Consider the following 13,590-nt stretch of genomic DNA (forward strand, 5'->3'; position numbering starts at 1 on the left):
CAGATAAGAAACTGGGAAAGGCTGCAAAGCAGGAGGAGCCAGGCAGCCTGTTAAGTTAAGTAGGAACACCTGGACAGCTCCCTTTCCCTTGAGGCAGTGGCCAGGTGCCAAATGAAGGCATGGTTTAGGCATGCAAGCCCAGGCTCTGAGCTAGGAGGGGAGGAAAGTTCTAGCCTGGAGGTGGTGGATGTGGGAGTGAGAGGAACTCCCGGAAGCTGGGAAGGAACCTCAGACAGTAGTGACCCTTGCTGTAACCCTGGAGGGTTAGAAGTAGCTTGCAATAAGGTAATCAACCCTTTTGTTCTGATTCTTTGTTTTAGAAATAAGTAAAAAAACAAACAAAAAAACCCAGAGGACTGGGAGTGGCTGTAAGGGTGGAGGAAGCCATGAGTGGGGTACCTGGCAGGACCCCTCCACTGCAGAGCTAAGACCCAGAGAGCGAGGGCCTGAAATAGTGGACCCTGAGCCAAGGGGTCTTATCTAAAGGAAAAGGGGTTAAGGCCCAAAAGGCTGAAGCTTGAACAATGGTTGGGACCTAAGGAACCCAATGCTGATTTTTGTGTAGAGAAAGAGGGAGCATGAGAGATAGTCATCAGCAAAGCGTGGGTGTAGCAAGCAGGCCATGATAAAAGCCCTAAGGCACTGAAGAAAGGACTACCCCAGTCTCAAGGGCAGTCTTCCTTTGAATACATACAGATTACCATCAAGTCATGGCAGGTGAGAAGCAGGAGGCAAAGTAGGCTGGGGAATTTGGAAAGGAAATGAGTAATGAAGCCCAGACCTGTCACACAGCAGCATCAATATCCTGTGATTCACTCCTATAAATTGCTCTGGTAAAAATTTTAAGCTACCATGGTTTTTCCAGACTTCCATAAGGGTTGAGCCACCTTTTGCTGCTTTACCCCTTTTTTCTTTGGAACAGAATTCTTGGTTGGATGTATATGATTCCAGATAACTGAATTTGCAATTTAACCTTTAATAGCGGTGTTTGCTTGTATCCTGTTCTTATAAATCAAGTCAATGTACATGCGTTTAGTTTTCACCACATGCAGGAACAGGCTGTATTCCTCATCAACTATTTTTGCTGATTCTAGTATTCATGCATCCTATCAGTGACTGCAGCAAAGAGGTATAGCATATTTGAGGTTTCTTACAAGGTGTCCATCAATGGAAATTAATTCTCCTTCTACTTTGTCAAATCCTTGCAGGGGTGGCCTTATTCTACTGTGTGCATGTCAAAAACACCTCCAGACAGAATACATCCTTAGGGCAAATTGCTTGCTGAAGCCAGCTGCTGTGGATGCCAAGGTCCCTTGTTGATAGTACAGTCTTGTGATGAGTTCCATCATAGAAAATTAGGGTTGGAAGGGACCTCAGAAGGTCATCTAATCCAACGCCCTGTTCAAAGCAGGACCATCCCCAACTATTTCATCCCAGCCAAGGCTTTCTTGTCTACCTGGGTCTTAAAAACCTCTAAGGATGGAGTTTCTGCAACATCTATGGGTAGCCTGTTCCAGTGCTTGACTACTCTCCTCATGAGAGTTTTTCCTAATATCTAACCTAAACTTTCCTTGCTGCAACTTGAGACCATTGCTCCTTGTTATCTCATCTGCCACCACTGAGAACAGTCTAGCTCCATCCTCTTTCAAACCACCCTTCAGGTAGTTGAAAGCTGCTATTAAATCCCACCTCAGTATTCTCTTCTCCAGACTAAATAAGCCCAGTTCACTCACCATAAGTCATATTCTCTATCCTTCTAACCATTTTCTATCCTCCGCTGGACTCTCTCCAATTTGTCCATGTTCTTTCTGTAGTTGGGGGCCCAAAATTGGACACAGTACTCCAGATGTGGCCTCACCAGTGCAAAATAGAAGGGAATCATCACTTCCCTCAATCTGCTGGCAGTACTTCTTCTAATGCAGCTCAATATGCTGTTAGCCTTCTACAACAAGGGCACACTGTTGGCCCATACTTAGCTTATTGCCCATTACAACCCCCAGGTCCCTTTTCTGTAGAGCTGCTGTTTAGCCAGTCGGTCCCTAGCCTTTAACAATGTATGGGGTTGTTGTCTCCTAAGTGCAGAACTTTGCACTTGTCCTTATTGAGCCTCATTAGATTTCTTTTGGTCCAGTCCTCCAATTTGTCTAGGTCTCTCTGAACTCTATCCCTACCCTCCAGCATAACTACTACTCCATCCAGTTTGCACTTGCTGAGTAATCTGCAACTTGCTGAGGGTGCACTCCATCCCATATTCCAGATCATTGATGAAGACATAGAAAAAAACCAGCCCCAGGACTTACCCCTGAGGCATTCCACTTGATACCAGCTGCCAACTAGACATTGAGCCATTTATTACTACCCTTTGAGCCTGATGATCCAGCCACTTTTCCATCCACCTTACAGTCCATTTATCCAACTCATACTTCCTTAGCTTGCTGGTGAGAGAGAATCTTGTGCTGTATCAAAAACCTTGCTAAAGTCAAGGTATATTATGTCCATTACTCTCTCTACATCCAGAGAGCCAGTCCTCTCATTATAGAAGGCAGTCAGGTTGGTCAGGCATGACTTGGCGCTGCTGACCGTTCCTAATCACCTTCTTCTCCTCCAAGTGCTTAGAAATGGTCCTTGACCTACTCCATGATTTTTCCAGGGACTGAGGTGAGGCTGACTGGTCTAGTTTCCTGGATCCTTCTTCTTTCCTTTCATGAAGATGGGCACTATATTGGCCCTTTTCAAATAATCTGGAACCTCTTCCAATCACTGCAAGTTTTTAAAGGTAATGGCTAGCAGCTCTGCAATGACATCAACCAACTCCCTCAGCGCCATTGATTAACTGCCTTGATTGTCATTCTGATGATTGTATTGTCTTTAACCACTCAACTGAAGAACTCCTGGTCAGTTTGGATTGTTTCTGTGAAGCATATGAAATACTTGGACCTACTATCAGGTTCATAAAATCAAAATACCTTACCAACCCACCCCAAACTCACCAGCTGCTCCTCCACATCTTACAATTAGTGGGCAATCTTTGGAGAACATTGAGCATTTCCCCTACCTGGGTAGCCAACTTTCCCAAAAAGTAAAGGTAGATGACAACAGTCAGCATCAGATAAAATCTACTACAGCTGCCTTTGGATGCCTCTGAAATTTTGAGTCTTCTGTGATCGTGACATTAGGACCTAAACCAAATTTCTTTTTTCCAATCTGTTGTCATCCCTACTCTGTTGAGTAGGTGTGAAATTTGGATGAGATGTTGGAAATACCCAAAGGCTTTGGAATGTTACTACCAGCAATGTTTTTGGAAAATTCCCCATATCAGTTGGAAGGACAGAAGAACAAACAGCAGTGTTTTGGCTCAAGCAAAACCACCAGCATTGAAGCTGTGTTTATACCACACCAGCACCATTGAACAGGACATGTCATAAGGATGCCTGACAACCAGCTCTCAAAACAGGTCCTATGCTCCCAACTTACTGATGCCCACCTCTACAGCGGTGACCAGAAAAAGAAATTCAAGGATATCTTGAAGGCTAGTCTGAAGAAATGTGATTTTTAATATCAATACCTGGGAGACTCAAGCACTGAATCATCCCTGGTGGTGATGTGATGTAACACAAGGCACTGATCATTTCGAGCAAACTTGCCTTACTAAGTAGGTGGATAGACAAGAGAGACAAGGGAAAGAGCTGAGAAGAGACATCACTAGGATATGTGCCTTCCTCCTGGAACTATTTCTCATGCGTGCAGTCAAATATGCAGATCTTGGGCTGGCCTCCTCGGTCATCTATGAACTCACCAATGGCTTCTCTATTTTCTGGAAGACTCTCATTCCTGTATCAAGGGACTGCCACCACTGCTGAGAGGCCTGTTCCTTAATTAACATTTCTTTTCATTTCAGTGACTTTGTTGCTAGTAATAACAATAATTTGAAGAGACATTATCATTTAGTGGATAGAGCACTGGAATGAGACTCAGGAGATTCATTTTCTTTTCCCAGCTGTGCCACTGACCTTCTAGGAAACCGTAAGAAACTCATTTAATCTCTCTGTAACTTTTCTTCCATTCCCCACCTTGTCTCCTCAGGCAAGGCTATCTTCAGGCTGAAGGGCATCATCATGGCTAATTCCTGCTTAAGCTCTACTGTGATTCAGATCGTCCATGGTAGGCTGTCAACCTCTGTCGAAGCTCCCAAAATTCAGGGTGGATAAAAGCTATAACTCAGCAGAATGCTGAAAACTGGTTGTTGTTACCTACCTTTTGCCCAACATCCTAGTGGTTTGGGCACTTGCCCAGAACATTAGAGATACAGAATAGGTTAGGTGAGGGCACCTTTCATACCTGTGATAGCAAGACCACCGGATAGTCTTACTTTTGCACTTTTGGCTAGCCTACCTCTGTAGCCAGTAGGGCTGTGTGAAGCTTTGGTCCCTGATTCAATTCAATGGCTGAATCTCCAAATCTGAATCGAATCGGAGGACCCTTTAATCTCTCCGAATTGAATTGGAACCCTCCGAATCAATTCGGCGATTCAGACATAGACGCAGCTTTGAATGTTTTTTCTACATACCTCTGTGTATCAGGGGCTCATGAATGCTGAGATGGTGGGACACATGAAGTGTCCCACAGAAGCATGGAGGGCTCCCCAGCGCACTTAGCAGCAGACCTGGAACTGGACCAGAAACACTTCAGGGTCCACCAGGGACCGTGCAGGGCCCCCCGTCCTTGTGGCCCCCAGGCTCAATGACTGGTACCTCCTGGGTCTGGGGGGGATACCCAGGGTCCCCCTACAGCCAAACATCAAGTCAGGGAGGCATGGGGGGCCCCCCAGTGCACTCCCTGGCAGACCCAGAAGTGTACTGGAAGTACTTCTGGTTCACTTCTGGGTTTGCCACTGAGCACATGGAGGCCTGTGGGACACTCCATGCACCCCAGCACCACAGTGATCACAAGCCATGCCTACTACTTTAAGGTATATAGAAAAAACTTTTATAGCTGTGTCTGTGTCCGAATTGCTGATTCTCTGAATTGGCATTGAATCTTCAGATTCGGTCGCATTGAATCAGGGACAGTGATCTGAATCAATGAATCGAATCACCGCCCTGATTCAGGCCAAATCAGCATCGAATAGGGCCTGCTTTGTACACCCCTAGTAGCCAGTAGGTGGGGCAGTCCCCTGAGGGAAAGGAGGCCTGGATTCTGGCTCTGGCTGCCAGGGTTATTTTTTGTTTTCCAGTCAGTGCCTTTTAATTGTTCCACATCAAACAGCTAGGAACAGAGACCCAAACCCAGATCCCCCTCCCCCATGACAGTGCCATAACCTACAGAGGCAGATTACCTCTGTCTTGCTTTCTTTGTTGCTGCCCCTATGACTCTTATATTCCTGGCTGTCCTGGTGGTCCAGCTTCAACAGTACGGATGGAAAGTGCTTACACCTCTACTCCACAGCCTGATAGCAAAGGCATTCTCCTGGTACGTAGGAGATAGATAGGGTAGACCATCTCCTTAGATCTCTTCTAACCTGACATTTCAATCATTTTAGGCATATATAACAGAAGTAGGAAGACCTGGAAGCAGTCAAAGGAATACTTTCCAAAATACTAATTGTAAACTTGCCATCAAGTTACAACAACCAAATATTTATAGCCTGATTTTGTCGTGATTTCTTCTTGTCCAGTGTTCTTTCACAGGTCATGAAAGCACAAAGTTGTAAGCTTCATTCTTTCTAATATATTTTCTATGCTGTGATTGTCTGAGGGAAAGATTATTTCAAGAAGGAAGCAATATTTAAACAATTCCAATCTGTTCTGGTGGTTTCTAGGCTAGTAGGTCACCACACACATTTCATGGGACTATGTACACATGTGAATATTTTGGTCACACATGTATAACATTACATTCTGGAAACAATTTCCCAAGACTACAAAAAGAAAAGGAATTTATTCAGCTTAATATCAGATTATTAACACCACCAAGGAAATGTATCACCATGTTTTGACTCGCCAGATAAAATCTTATATTTGCAGTGTGGCCAAACAACATATAGAAAATAAGAAGCATGGTACCCAATGTTACTGTCTTGTGACTTTAGTGGAGTTATTTTATGTTTGCATCTGCAAATGGAGGATAGATTTTGGCCCATAGAATGGACTCTAGCTTTGATTAGATGTTCCCAAGACTGCTTGGAGAAACACTAGCTTCTTGCCACTTGTTGCCAGTACTGTGCAAAACAAATAAAAACATCAGTGACATTAATCTAAAATTACACTGCACTATAACTAAAAGAATAGCTTGTCATTTATAAACTAAATAAACCCAGACTATTTACCTGGGTATAACAGTTTTGTCCCCTAAAGCCCCCACACATCTATGTGTTATAGAATTACACCAACAATTTACAAAACTACTATTTAGATAAAATGTTTGCATTAAATACTATCTTCTGTATGCAATATTTCCTATGCATACCAATACCACATATAAAGTCCATATTCCCAAAGTAACGTTATATATATTTTACAAGTATATTTCCCTGCATATGTATGTGTACATTTTCACATGAGAATACTTTCACACAATTACTGTACTGTTTATTACTTTCTGTAGGGTTTCCCACCCACTTCTTTGGGGAATAAATTCTGGACATCAAGGGCTGTATGGAGTTTCTGCTTTTGTCTCCATCCCAGTTAAGGAACTATTATGTATTTAAAAAATTTTCTTCAGAGAAAAAAGGAAAGTTTTTTGCCTTTCCTCACACTGAGGTCTGTGATACATTCAGACATTGTGATAATGGGGACTAGAAAGACAGACTTCCCTTTTAGCCAGCTCTTTCAAATATGGTGGTATTAATGTCATTCCTGAAAAACAGGGGACTAAACAGGATTATAGAGGCTAGCAGAGCTTGAAAGTAAAAAGTCAGTAAAAATAATGAGTTGGTGAGATGAGGTTCTTTAAGAAGGCACAGAGCTGAGAACTCCATTTCTGATTTCTGTTTCCACAGAAACTCCTGCTCAGGCTGTGGAGTCTGTCTTGGTCTGTGGTGAGTGAAGAATATCTTATCTTACTTTTCTGTTCATACATTTGAATGCAAGGAAGTTTATATCATTGCCTGGGATTTTCTTCCAAATTTCTTGTTTTACTGTTCCAGCCCCAGCTTCTCTCTCCTTCTCCCTCTCATACACTTAGTAGAAATATAAGGATTGAGAGGGATTTTCTCCTGCAATGATTCATCCAAGTCCTCCAGGCAGCTGTGCGCTGAAGCCAAGAAAACTTTTTATTTTCTGCATTTAGAAATACCTTCCCCAGCTGTGCCCAGCCAGCTTGGAGCCTCTGGGGCAGGGAAAGAGAAAAGGAGGGGTCAGATGTGAGGTCAGAGGTTGAGGAACACACTAGCAGAGGACAATTTGTGGAGGAGCAGGAAAAAGGTATCTAAGCAAGAACAGCCTGGAGCAGTATTCCCACTAGCCTCCAATGATTCATAAGTCAGTGTCTAGTTTCAGTTTGGATCTAGCTTGACATCTGCTTAAGCTATGCACATAGAAACAAACTCATATGCCTCACTCAGGTAAGTCAAAGGAAATAGTACTGCAGCTGCCCATGCTTTTGGAATCTTGTATTTCATTAATTGCTAATATACAGTCTGTAGGATGTAGTCTCTAACACCTAGTAAGGTGGGGACCTGTGCTGCTTTGTTGTGATAAAAATGGATCTAAACAGTGAACACTGGAGAAACAGTGGGGAAGAGGGCAGCTGAATATTTTGGCTCTTGTAGCAATAAAGATACATCAGGGGTGTTCAACTCCTGGCCTGTGGGCCAGATCCGGCTCCTGGTGCCCTGGCATCTGACCCACAGGCCTCCTCATGGGTCCATTGGGAGCCTTGCAGGCTGTGACCCTGCAGGCTAGATTGGATGCAAAGGGTGTCATGTGGCCTAATCCTGGCACACAGGGCTGAATGGGGGCAGTACAGGGCCCCAAGGCCCCAATCCTAGCATGTGGAGCCAGGCAGACGTGGTACAGGGCCCTGATCCCAGCATGAGCAGCTAGACAAAGATGAAACAAGTCTCAAATCCTAGGATGTGGGGCTGGGCAGTGGTAATCCTGGCACCCAGTGGCCAACTGAGGACACGCAGAGCCTGATCCAGACATATGGGCTTTATCCTGGTGTGCAGGATCCAATGTGGCCTGTGGACTGGTCCTGTGCCATCCATCTGGTTTGTAGGGCCAAATGATTGAGCACCAATGGTTTAGGTCATAGGGTTGAGTCGGAGTAGGTGTGGTGTAACTGAGGGTAATTAAACTTTAGATAGGCTGAGTGATATCTTCCTACCCTACGAATATGCTGTAAGTCTTTAATTTTATCAAGGAATCTGAAAACCTTGCATGAAAGTTGCTAGAGAAATAAGGGAAATTATAGAACCAGCATGATTAATACCAGGAACAGGTTAATAAAAATGCCTAAGACTTAACAGAGCTGCCAACTGGGAAGAAAAGGCTCCACAAGTAATAGGATGGAGGCTGGAGTCTTTTGCCCAAGTGATACACGCTTTCTGTGGCCTCCAACTGTCCACTGAAAAGACAAGAGATAGAGAGGTCTGTGACAGGTCTTTGTCTAGGCTCAGTAGTTTCTCTCTCCAGCGGTTCTTGGAACAGGGATGAATGTAAACTATTCTATTGAGATTTCTAACTCTTGCTATTGTGGCAGATGATATCAGTGTGAGGCATAAAGGCAAAGATGTGGGGTACAAACAACTTTATAACAGTTTATATTGCTTTTGTCACAACCAAAAGTTGTGAGTTTTTGTTTGTGTGTGCTTCGGCATCGCTAAATTATGTTCCCGCTAAATTGCAGCTTCCTTGCACGGTGGAGTTCTCTGCTGCAGAAGAGAACCCCGGTGCAACGGGGAATTTCCCGCCAATTTGTAGCTTTCTTTGCATGGTGCATTTCTTTTGCATCTCAGAAACGCACGGTGCAAAGGAGTTCCCGCCATTTGTATGAAGATTCGTGCCACGTTATTGGCCGATTCTAATATAGGCACACGTAACAGCTAGCGATTGGCTTGCTAGCTGTATAAAGAGCTTGGGTGGTTTCTGCCCAAGTTGGAGAGAGAGAAAAACTGGAGAGAGAAGGAGAGATTGGAGAACTCACCAGGAGGGAGATCTTCACGCTGTGTGAAGATCTCTAAGCGCTGATCCTCACGGACCCAACGCATCTCTTAAGCAGGCAACAGAGGTCTAAACAGCCTCTGGCCTCTCCCCGTCGCCGAGCGCAATCCTAGATGTATCCCTTTCCTATATACTCAATTTTCGAACCCACAGAGATTTAACAGCTCCGGGGCCTGAGAACCGAACAGAACCCACGGAGCTTCGACAACTCCGTGGGAAAGAAATTGCCGAACCCGCAGAGCCTTAACAACTCCGGGGCCAAAGAACTGAATTTGTCGTAATTCTCCAATGAGGATTTAAGTGGAGCTACACCTGGAAACTGTCCAGCCTACACCGCGACCATCTTGGGTGTAAGTAAATAATCTTTCAATCAACCATTACGCCTCTGTGACTAATTTTAGCCTGTGCGTGCCTTGCTGCCGCACGGTCTCCTCCGACCCCGCGTGCCTGGGCTGCTGGCCACAGCCCGTGTGCACAAAGACGGGCCCGGCTCGCCCCCGGCCCGCACATGGCGACGAGGATGGGATCAGGAGAAGACACGTTACAGCTAGAATTGGTTCAGAACTGTCCTTGGCGTGATAACCAATGCCAAGTGAAAAGCTTTGAGGAACTGGAGGCACATATCGCTTACCGCCAGGTGTGTGTGGTGGGTGAAAGATTTGTGAGCGGACGCCTGTCGCTAAAGGGAGAAGAGGGAGTCTCTGAAGACGGAGCCCCGAGAGAAAGGGAAGTGTACTTGCTCCCCGCGGCGTTCGGGTGTATAATGAGAGACGAGCCCCTCGATACTGTGTCCCTCACCGGACACAACCCGGCGGGCGAAACGAACCCGACTTTCACCTGGGAGTGTGCCCGATGCCGAGCATATCGTAGGCAGAGTGAAGAACCGGAATCGATCGGCCGGTTCCCTCCCCTCATGGCGGCTAGATTAAGGGGTTGTGAGCTACCATCCGAGCTCCGCGAAGACCTGGAAGCGGAGGAACAAGCCGCAGATGAGAGGGTGGCCCCGTGGTACAAGGGGGGAGAATGTAGTGGAACTTTTCGTACTGTAATGAATCTAATGCACAAGAATTTAAGTTTGAAAGCCCAGCTGCAGATGGCTATCCAAGCGGTCAAAGAAGCGGCTGAGAAAAAGGAGCCTGAAACGCCGGTCCAAGATGGCGCCGAGCAAGAGGGAGACCGTGTGGAAGAACCGGAAAAGAAGGGTGGAGCTTCTGAAGAACCCGCGAGAGTTCGGTCAGCGACTCCGCCCATCGAAGCAGCGTCGTCGCCGGCAACCCCGCCTAGCGACGCAGCGACGTCTCTGCCGACCACGCCTTCCTGCTGACGAAGGAGAGAGTCAAGTGGAGGAGTGCATCCGCCCCTCCTGCCTGAAGCAATAACAGCAGCACTAACCCCCGCGGCAGCCGTTCAGCCGATAACAACATCAACTCCCGAAAGAACAGCTTTCCCTACAACAACGACTGATCGAATTGCTACTGCCTACTATGCTCGCACCAGAGCTGAGTTGCAGGATTTGTGTAGAGCATCAAGAATCCAGCCTGAAGAGACTCTAGCTGTATGGTTAGGACGTTTAGTCATGGAACTTGGATCCGACATGCTGAACCAGGAATAAGCTTCCTAGTTAGACAAGCTTCGTGGAGTAGAGGACATGTCACTGACATCGACATGATAACAGTTAATACTCACTGGCCTATTCCACTGCCAGCGCTTATTGCAGGACTGATTAGTCAGAAAGCCCACGTGTGGCTTGCAGGACGGCCAGAATATACCGGCGCAGAGCATCTTATGCTAGCAATCATCGGCGTCTTGTACTGTGCCTGGAACCCAAGAGCATGTGCGCTGGGACTGACATCACTCCAGCGAATAAGACCATGGCCTCGCCATCACCTACGAGATCCTGGAACCGTTCCGCTAACCGTTCACAGCTTAGACAGTTGTCTCGAGATCTATGGGCAAAAGAACATCGTTGTCCTCCGGATTCTGCTCAGTCCAATGGTGAACCAACCTGTGAGTAATCTTCTTTGTCAGTTGCCACGACTGCGTATCCTGATGGAGCCAAGATTGTCTCTTGATCGGGACTGTCGACACCCGACCGGACTTCAAGGCACCAGACATCGTGAATCTGATCTTCCATCACTGCCACCGAGAACCCTAGAGGAGCGATACATGTTTGGATTTCTCCTACAGCGTTCCGGACTCAACAAGAGGCAGCTTCGGATTTTAGAAGACGCAGGCCAATGGCAATTAGCTTATGAGTTAGGTTTTCGTTATTTAGAAGAGCCAGATGATGGATCCTCAATGATTTCATCCAGTTGAGTCATGGAAATTGTTTAAATCTGTTAAATAAGATCATTAATCTATTTTTTTGAGAGTTTTCTGTTTACAGATCCGAGATTTAGAGTGCGTGGCGAAGAGGAGCCCTGAGAGGGATGACATCACCGAAAGAAGTGAGGGCCTGACGTATGACTTCGCCATGACGCCCACTGAAGCCCTGTTCATGCAATTTTTTTCATGAATCAGATTATGTGTTTGTGTTAATTATTGTTTCTTGATTATTATGTAACTTAATTCCAGGGCAGCGAATTTTATGTTTGTTTGTTTGTTTGTTTGCTTATCTGTTCGTTTGACGACTCACGACAAGGTTCTAGAGTGATGAGTGTATAGCATAATTTAGCTATGCTCTCAGCAAGGGGGGATGTCACAACCCAAAGTTGTGAGTTTTTGTTTGTGTGTGCTTCGGCAACGCTAAATTATGTTCCCGCTAAATTGCAGCTTCCTTGCACGGTGGAGTTCTCTGCTGCAGAAGAGAACCCCGGTGCAACGGGGAATTTCCCGCCAATTTGTAGCTTTCTTTGCATGGTGCATTTCTTTTGCATCTCAGAAACGCACGGTGCAAAGGAGTTCTCGCCATTTGTATGAAGATTCGTGCCACATTATTGGCCGATTCTAATATAGGCACACGTAACAGCTAGCGATTGGCTTGCTAGCCGTATAAAGAGCTTGGGTGGTTTCTGCCCAAGTTGGAGAGAGAGAAAAACTGGAGAGAGAAGGAGAGATTGGAGAACTCACCAGGAGGGAGATCTTCATGCTGTGTGAAGATCTCTAAGCGCTGCGGATCCTTACGGACCCAACGCATCTCTTAAGCAGGCAACAGAGGTCTAAACAGCCTCTGGCCTGCCCCGTCACCGAGTGCGATCCTAGACGTATCCCTTTCCTATATACTCAATTTTCGAACCCACGGAGATTTAACAACTCCAGGGCCTGAGAACCGAACAGAGCCCATGGAGCTTTGACAACTCCGTGGGAAAGAAATTGCCAAACCCGCGGAGCCTTAACAACTCCGGGGCCAAAGAACCGAATTTGTCGTAATCCTCCAACGAGGATTTAAGTGGAGCTGCACCTGGAAACTGTCCAGCCTACACTGTGACCATCTTGGGTGTAAGTAAATAATCTTTCAATCAACCATTACGCCTCTGTGACTAATTCTAGCCCGTGCGTGCCTTGCCACCGCACGGTCTCCTCCGACCCCGCGTGCCTGGGATGCTGGCCACAGCCCGTGTGTGCAAAGACGGGCCCGGCTCGCCCCCAGCCCGCACGGCTTTTGTAATACTATTTGTAAAACAGTCATATTAGCAAAGTGCACATTGAAGATTAGTACAATTTTGTTGCGTGGTTTCAGAATGCCATGTTTTTCTACATTGTAGAGTGTATAGATATTGTATGACTTGGCATTTATGTTTAAAATGATGAGAAGCAAAACTTTAAAATAAGTTGATTTACCTGTAACTAAACTGGATACGATAAGGGGAAGGACCAGCATTTGCAGCATTCTCATCAATAGTTCTCCTGGAAAGGAAAAGTATTTGACTTCTCGGTAACTCATGTTGTATGGTCGGAGGCAAAATCCAAGGATTATACCTGAGGGAAACAGAAATATGGCTCACTCTTTGGCAGTTGTAACATCATACAAACAAATGTTTGTGTAGCAGTTGCTGTTTTAGCATTTGCTTCTAATATAAAGTATTTATTACTGACCAGACTCCAGGATTCTTACCTACCCGGAAATCATCTTACTCCAAGAACAGGCCTATTAAGGTAAACAATGTATAACTTTTCAACGTGGGTAAGGGTTGTTTCAACATGGTTAAAGAGTAATGCCATGGGTAAGGAATTACTCATTTTGCTTGTTTGGTTTTATAGAAGAGGTCACTCAGGCCTTTGCTGCCTCAGCGGACAGCTTCAAATTAAAAGTAATCATAAATTGAATCTTTTGTCCTGTGGTCTGGGGAAAGGAAGAGTCTCTCAGATAATCAGGTTACAAAGCACATTAGGAATCAAGAACTTTACCCTGGGGGGAGTTACGTGAGTTACGTCCACAGGAGTAGACCATGGCCTATGTGTTGCAGGCAGTTTTTTGCTATAAAAGTGT

The 13,590-nt window shown here is 45.6% G+C and overlaps 2 protein-coding genes across 2 annotated transcripts in view; one reads left to right on the forward strand and one right to left on the reverse strand.

Annotated features, from left to right (window-relative positions):
• SLC1A3 (solute carrier family 1 member 3) overlaps positions 1-13,590 on the reverse strand; it is a 110,781-nt gene that overhangs the window by 69,414 nt on the left and 27,777 nt on the right. The window contains exon 3 of the mRNA XM_059725219.1: positions 12,942-13,079. Coding sequence (XP_059581202.1) covers positions 12,942-13,079 — 138 coding nt within the window. The remainder of the gene's footprint in view (positions 1-12,941; positions 13,080-13,590) is intronic.
• LOC132249639 (uncharacterized) lies at positions 6,528-12,947 on the forward strand. The gene is made up of 2 exons (XM_059725220.1): positions 6,528-7,036; positions 9,315-12,947. Exon 2 carries the CDS (start codon positions 9,670-9,672, stop codon positions 10,483-10,485), a length of 816 nt encoding a protein of 271 aa, XP_059581203.1. The 5' UTR covers positions 6,528-7,036; positions 9,315-9,669; the 3' UTR covers positions 10,486-12,947.

The sequence above is a fragment of the Alligator mississippiensis genome, chromosome 3 (genome assembly GCF_030867095.1).
Source record: "Alligator mississippiensis isolate rAllMis1 chromosome 3, rAllMis1, whole genome shotgun sequence".
NCBI classification, from domain to species: domain Eukaryota; kingdom Metazoa; phylum Chordata; order Crocodylia; family Alligatoridae; genus Alligator; species Alligator mississippiensis.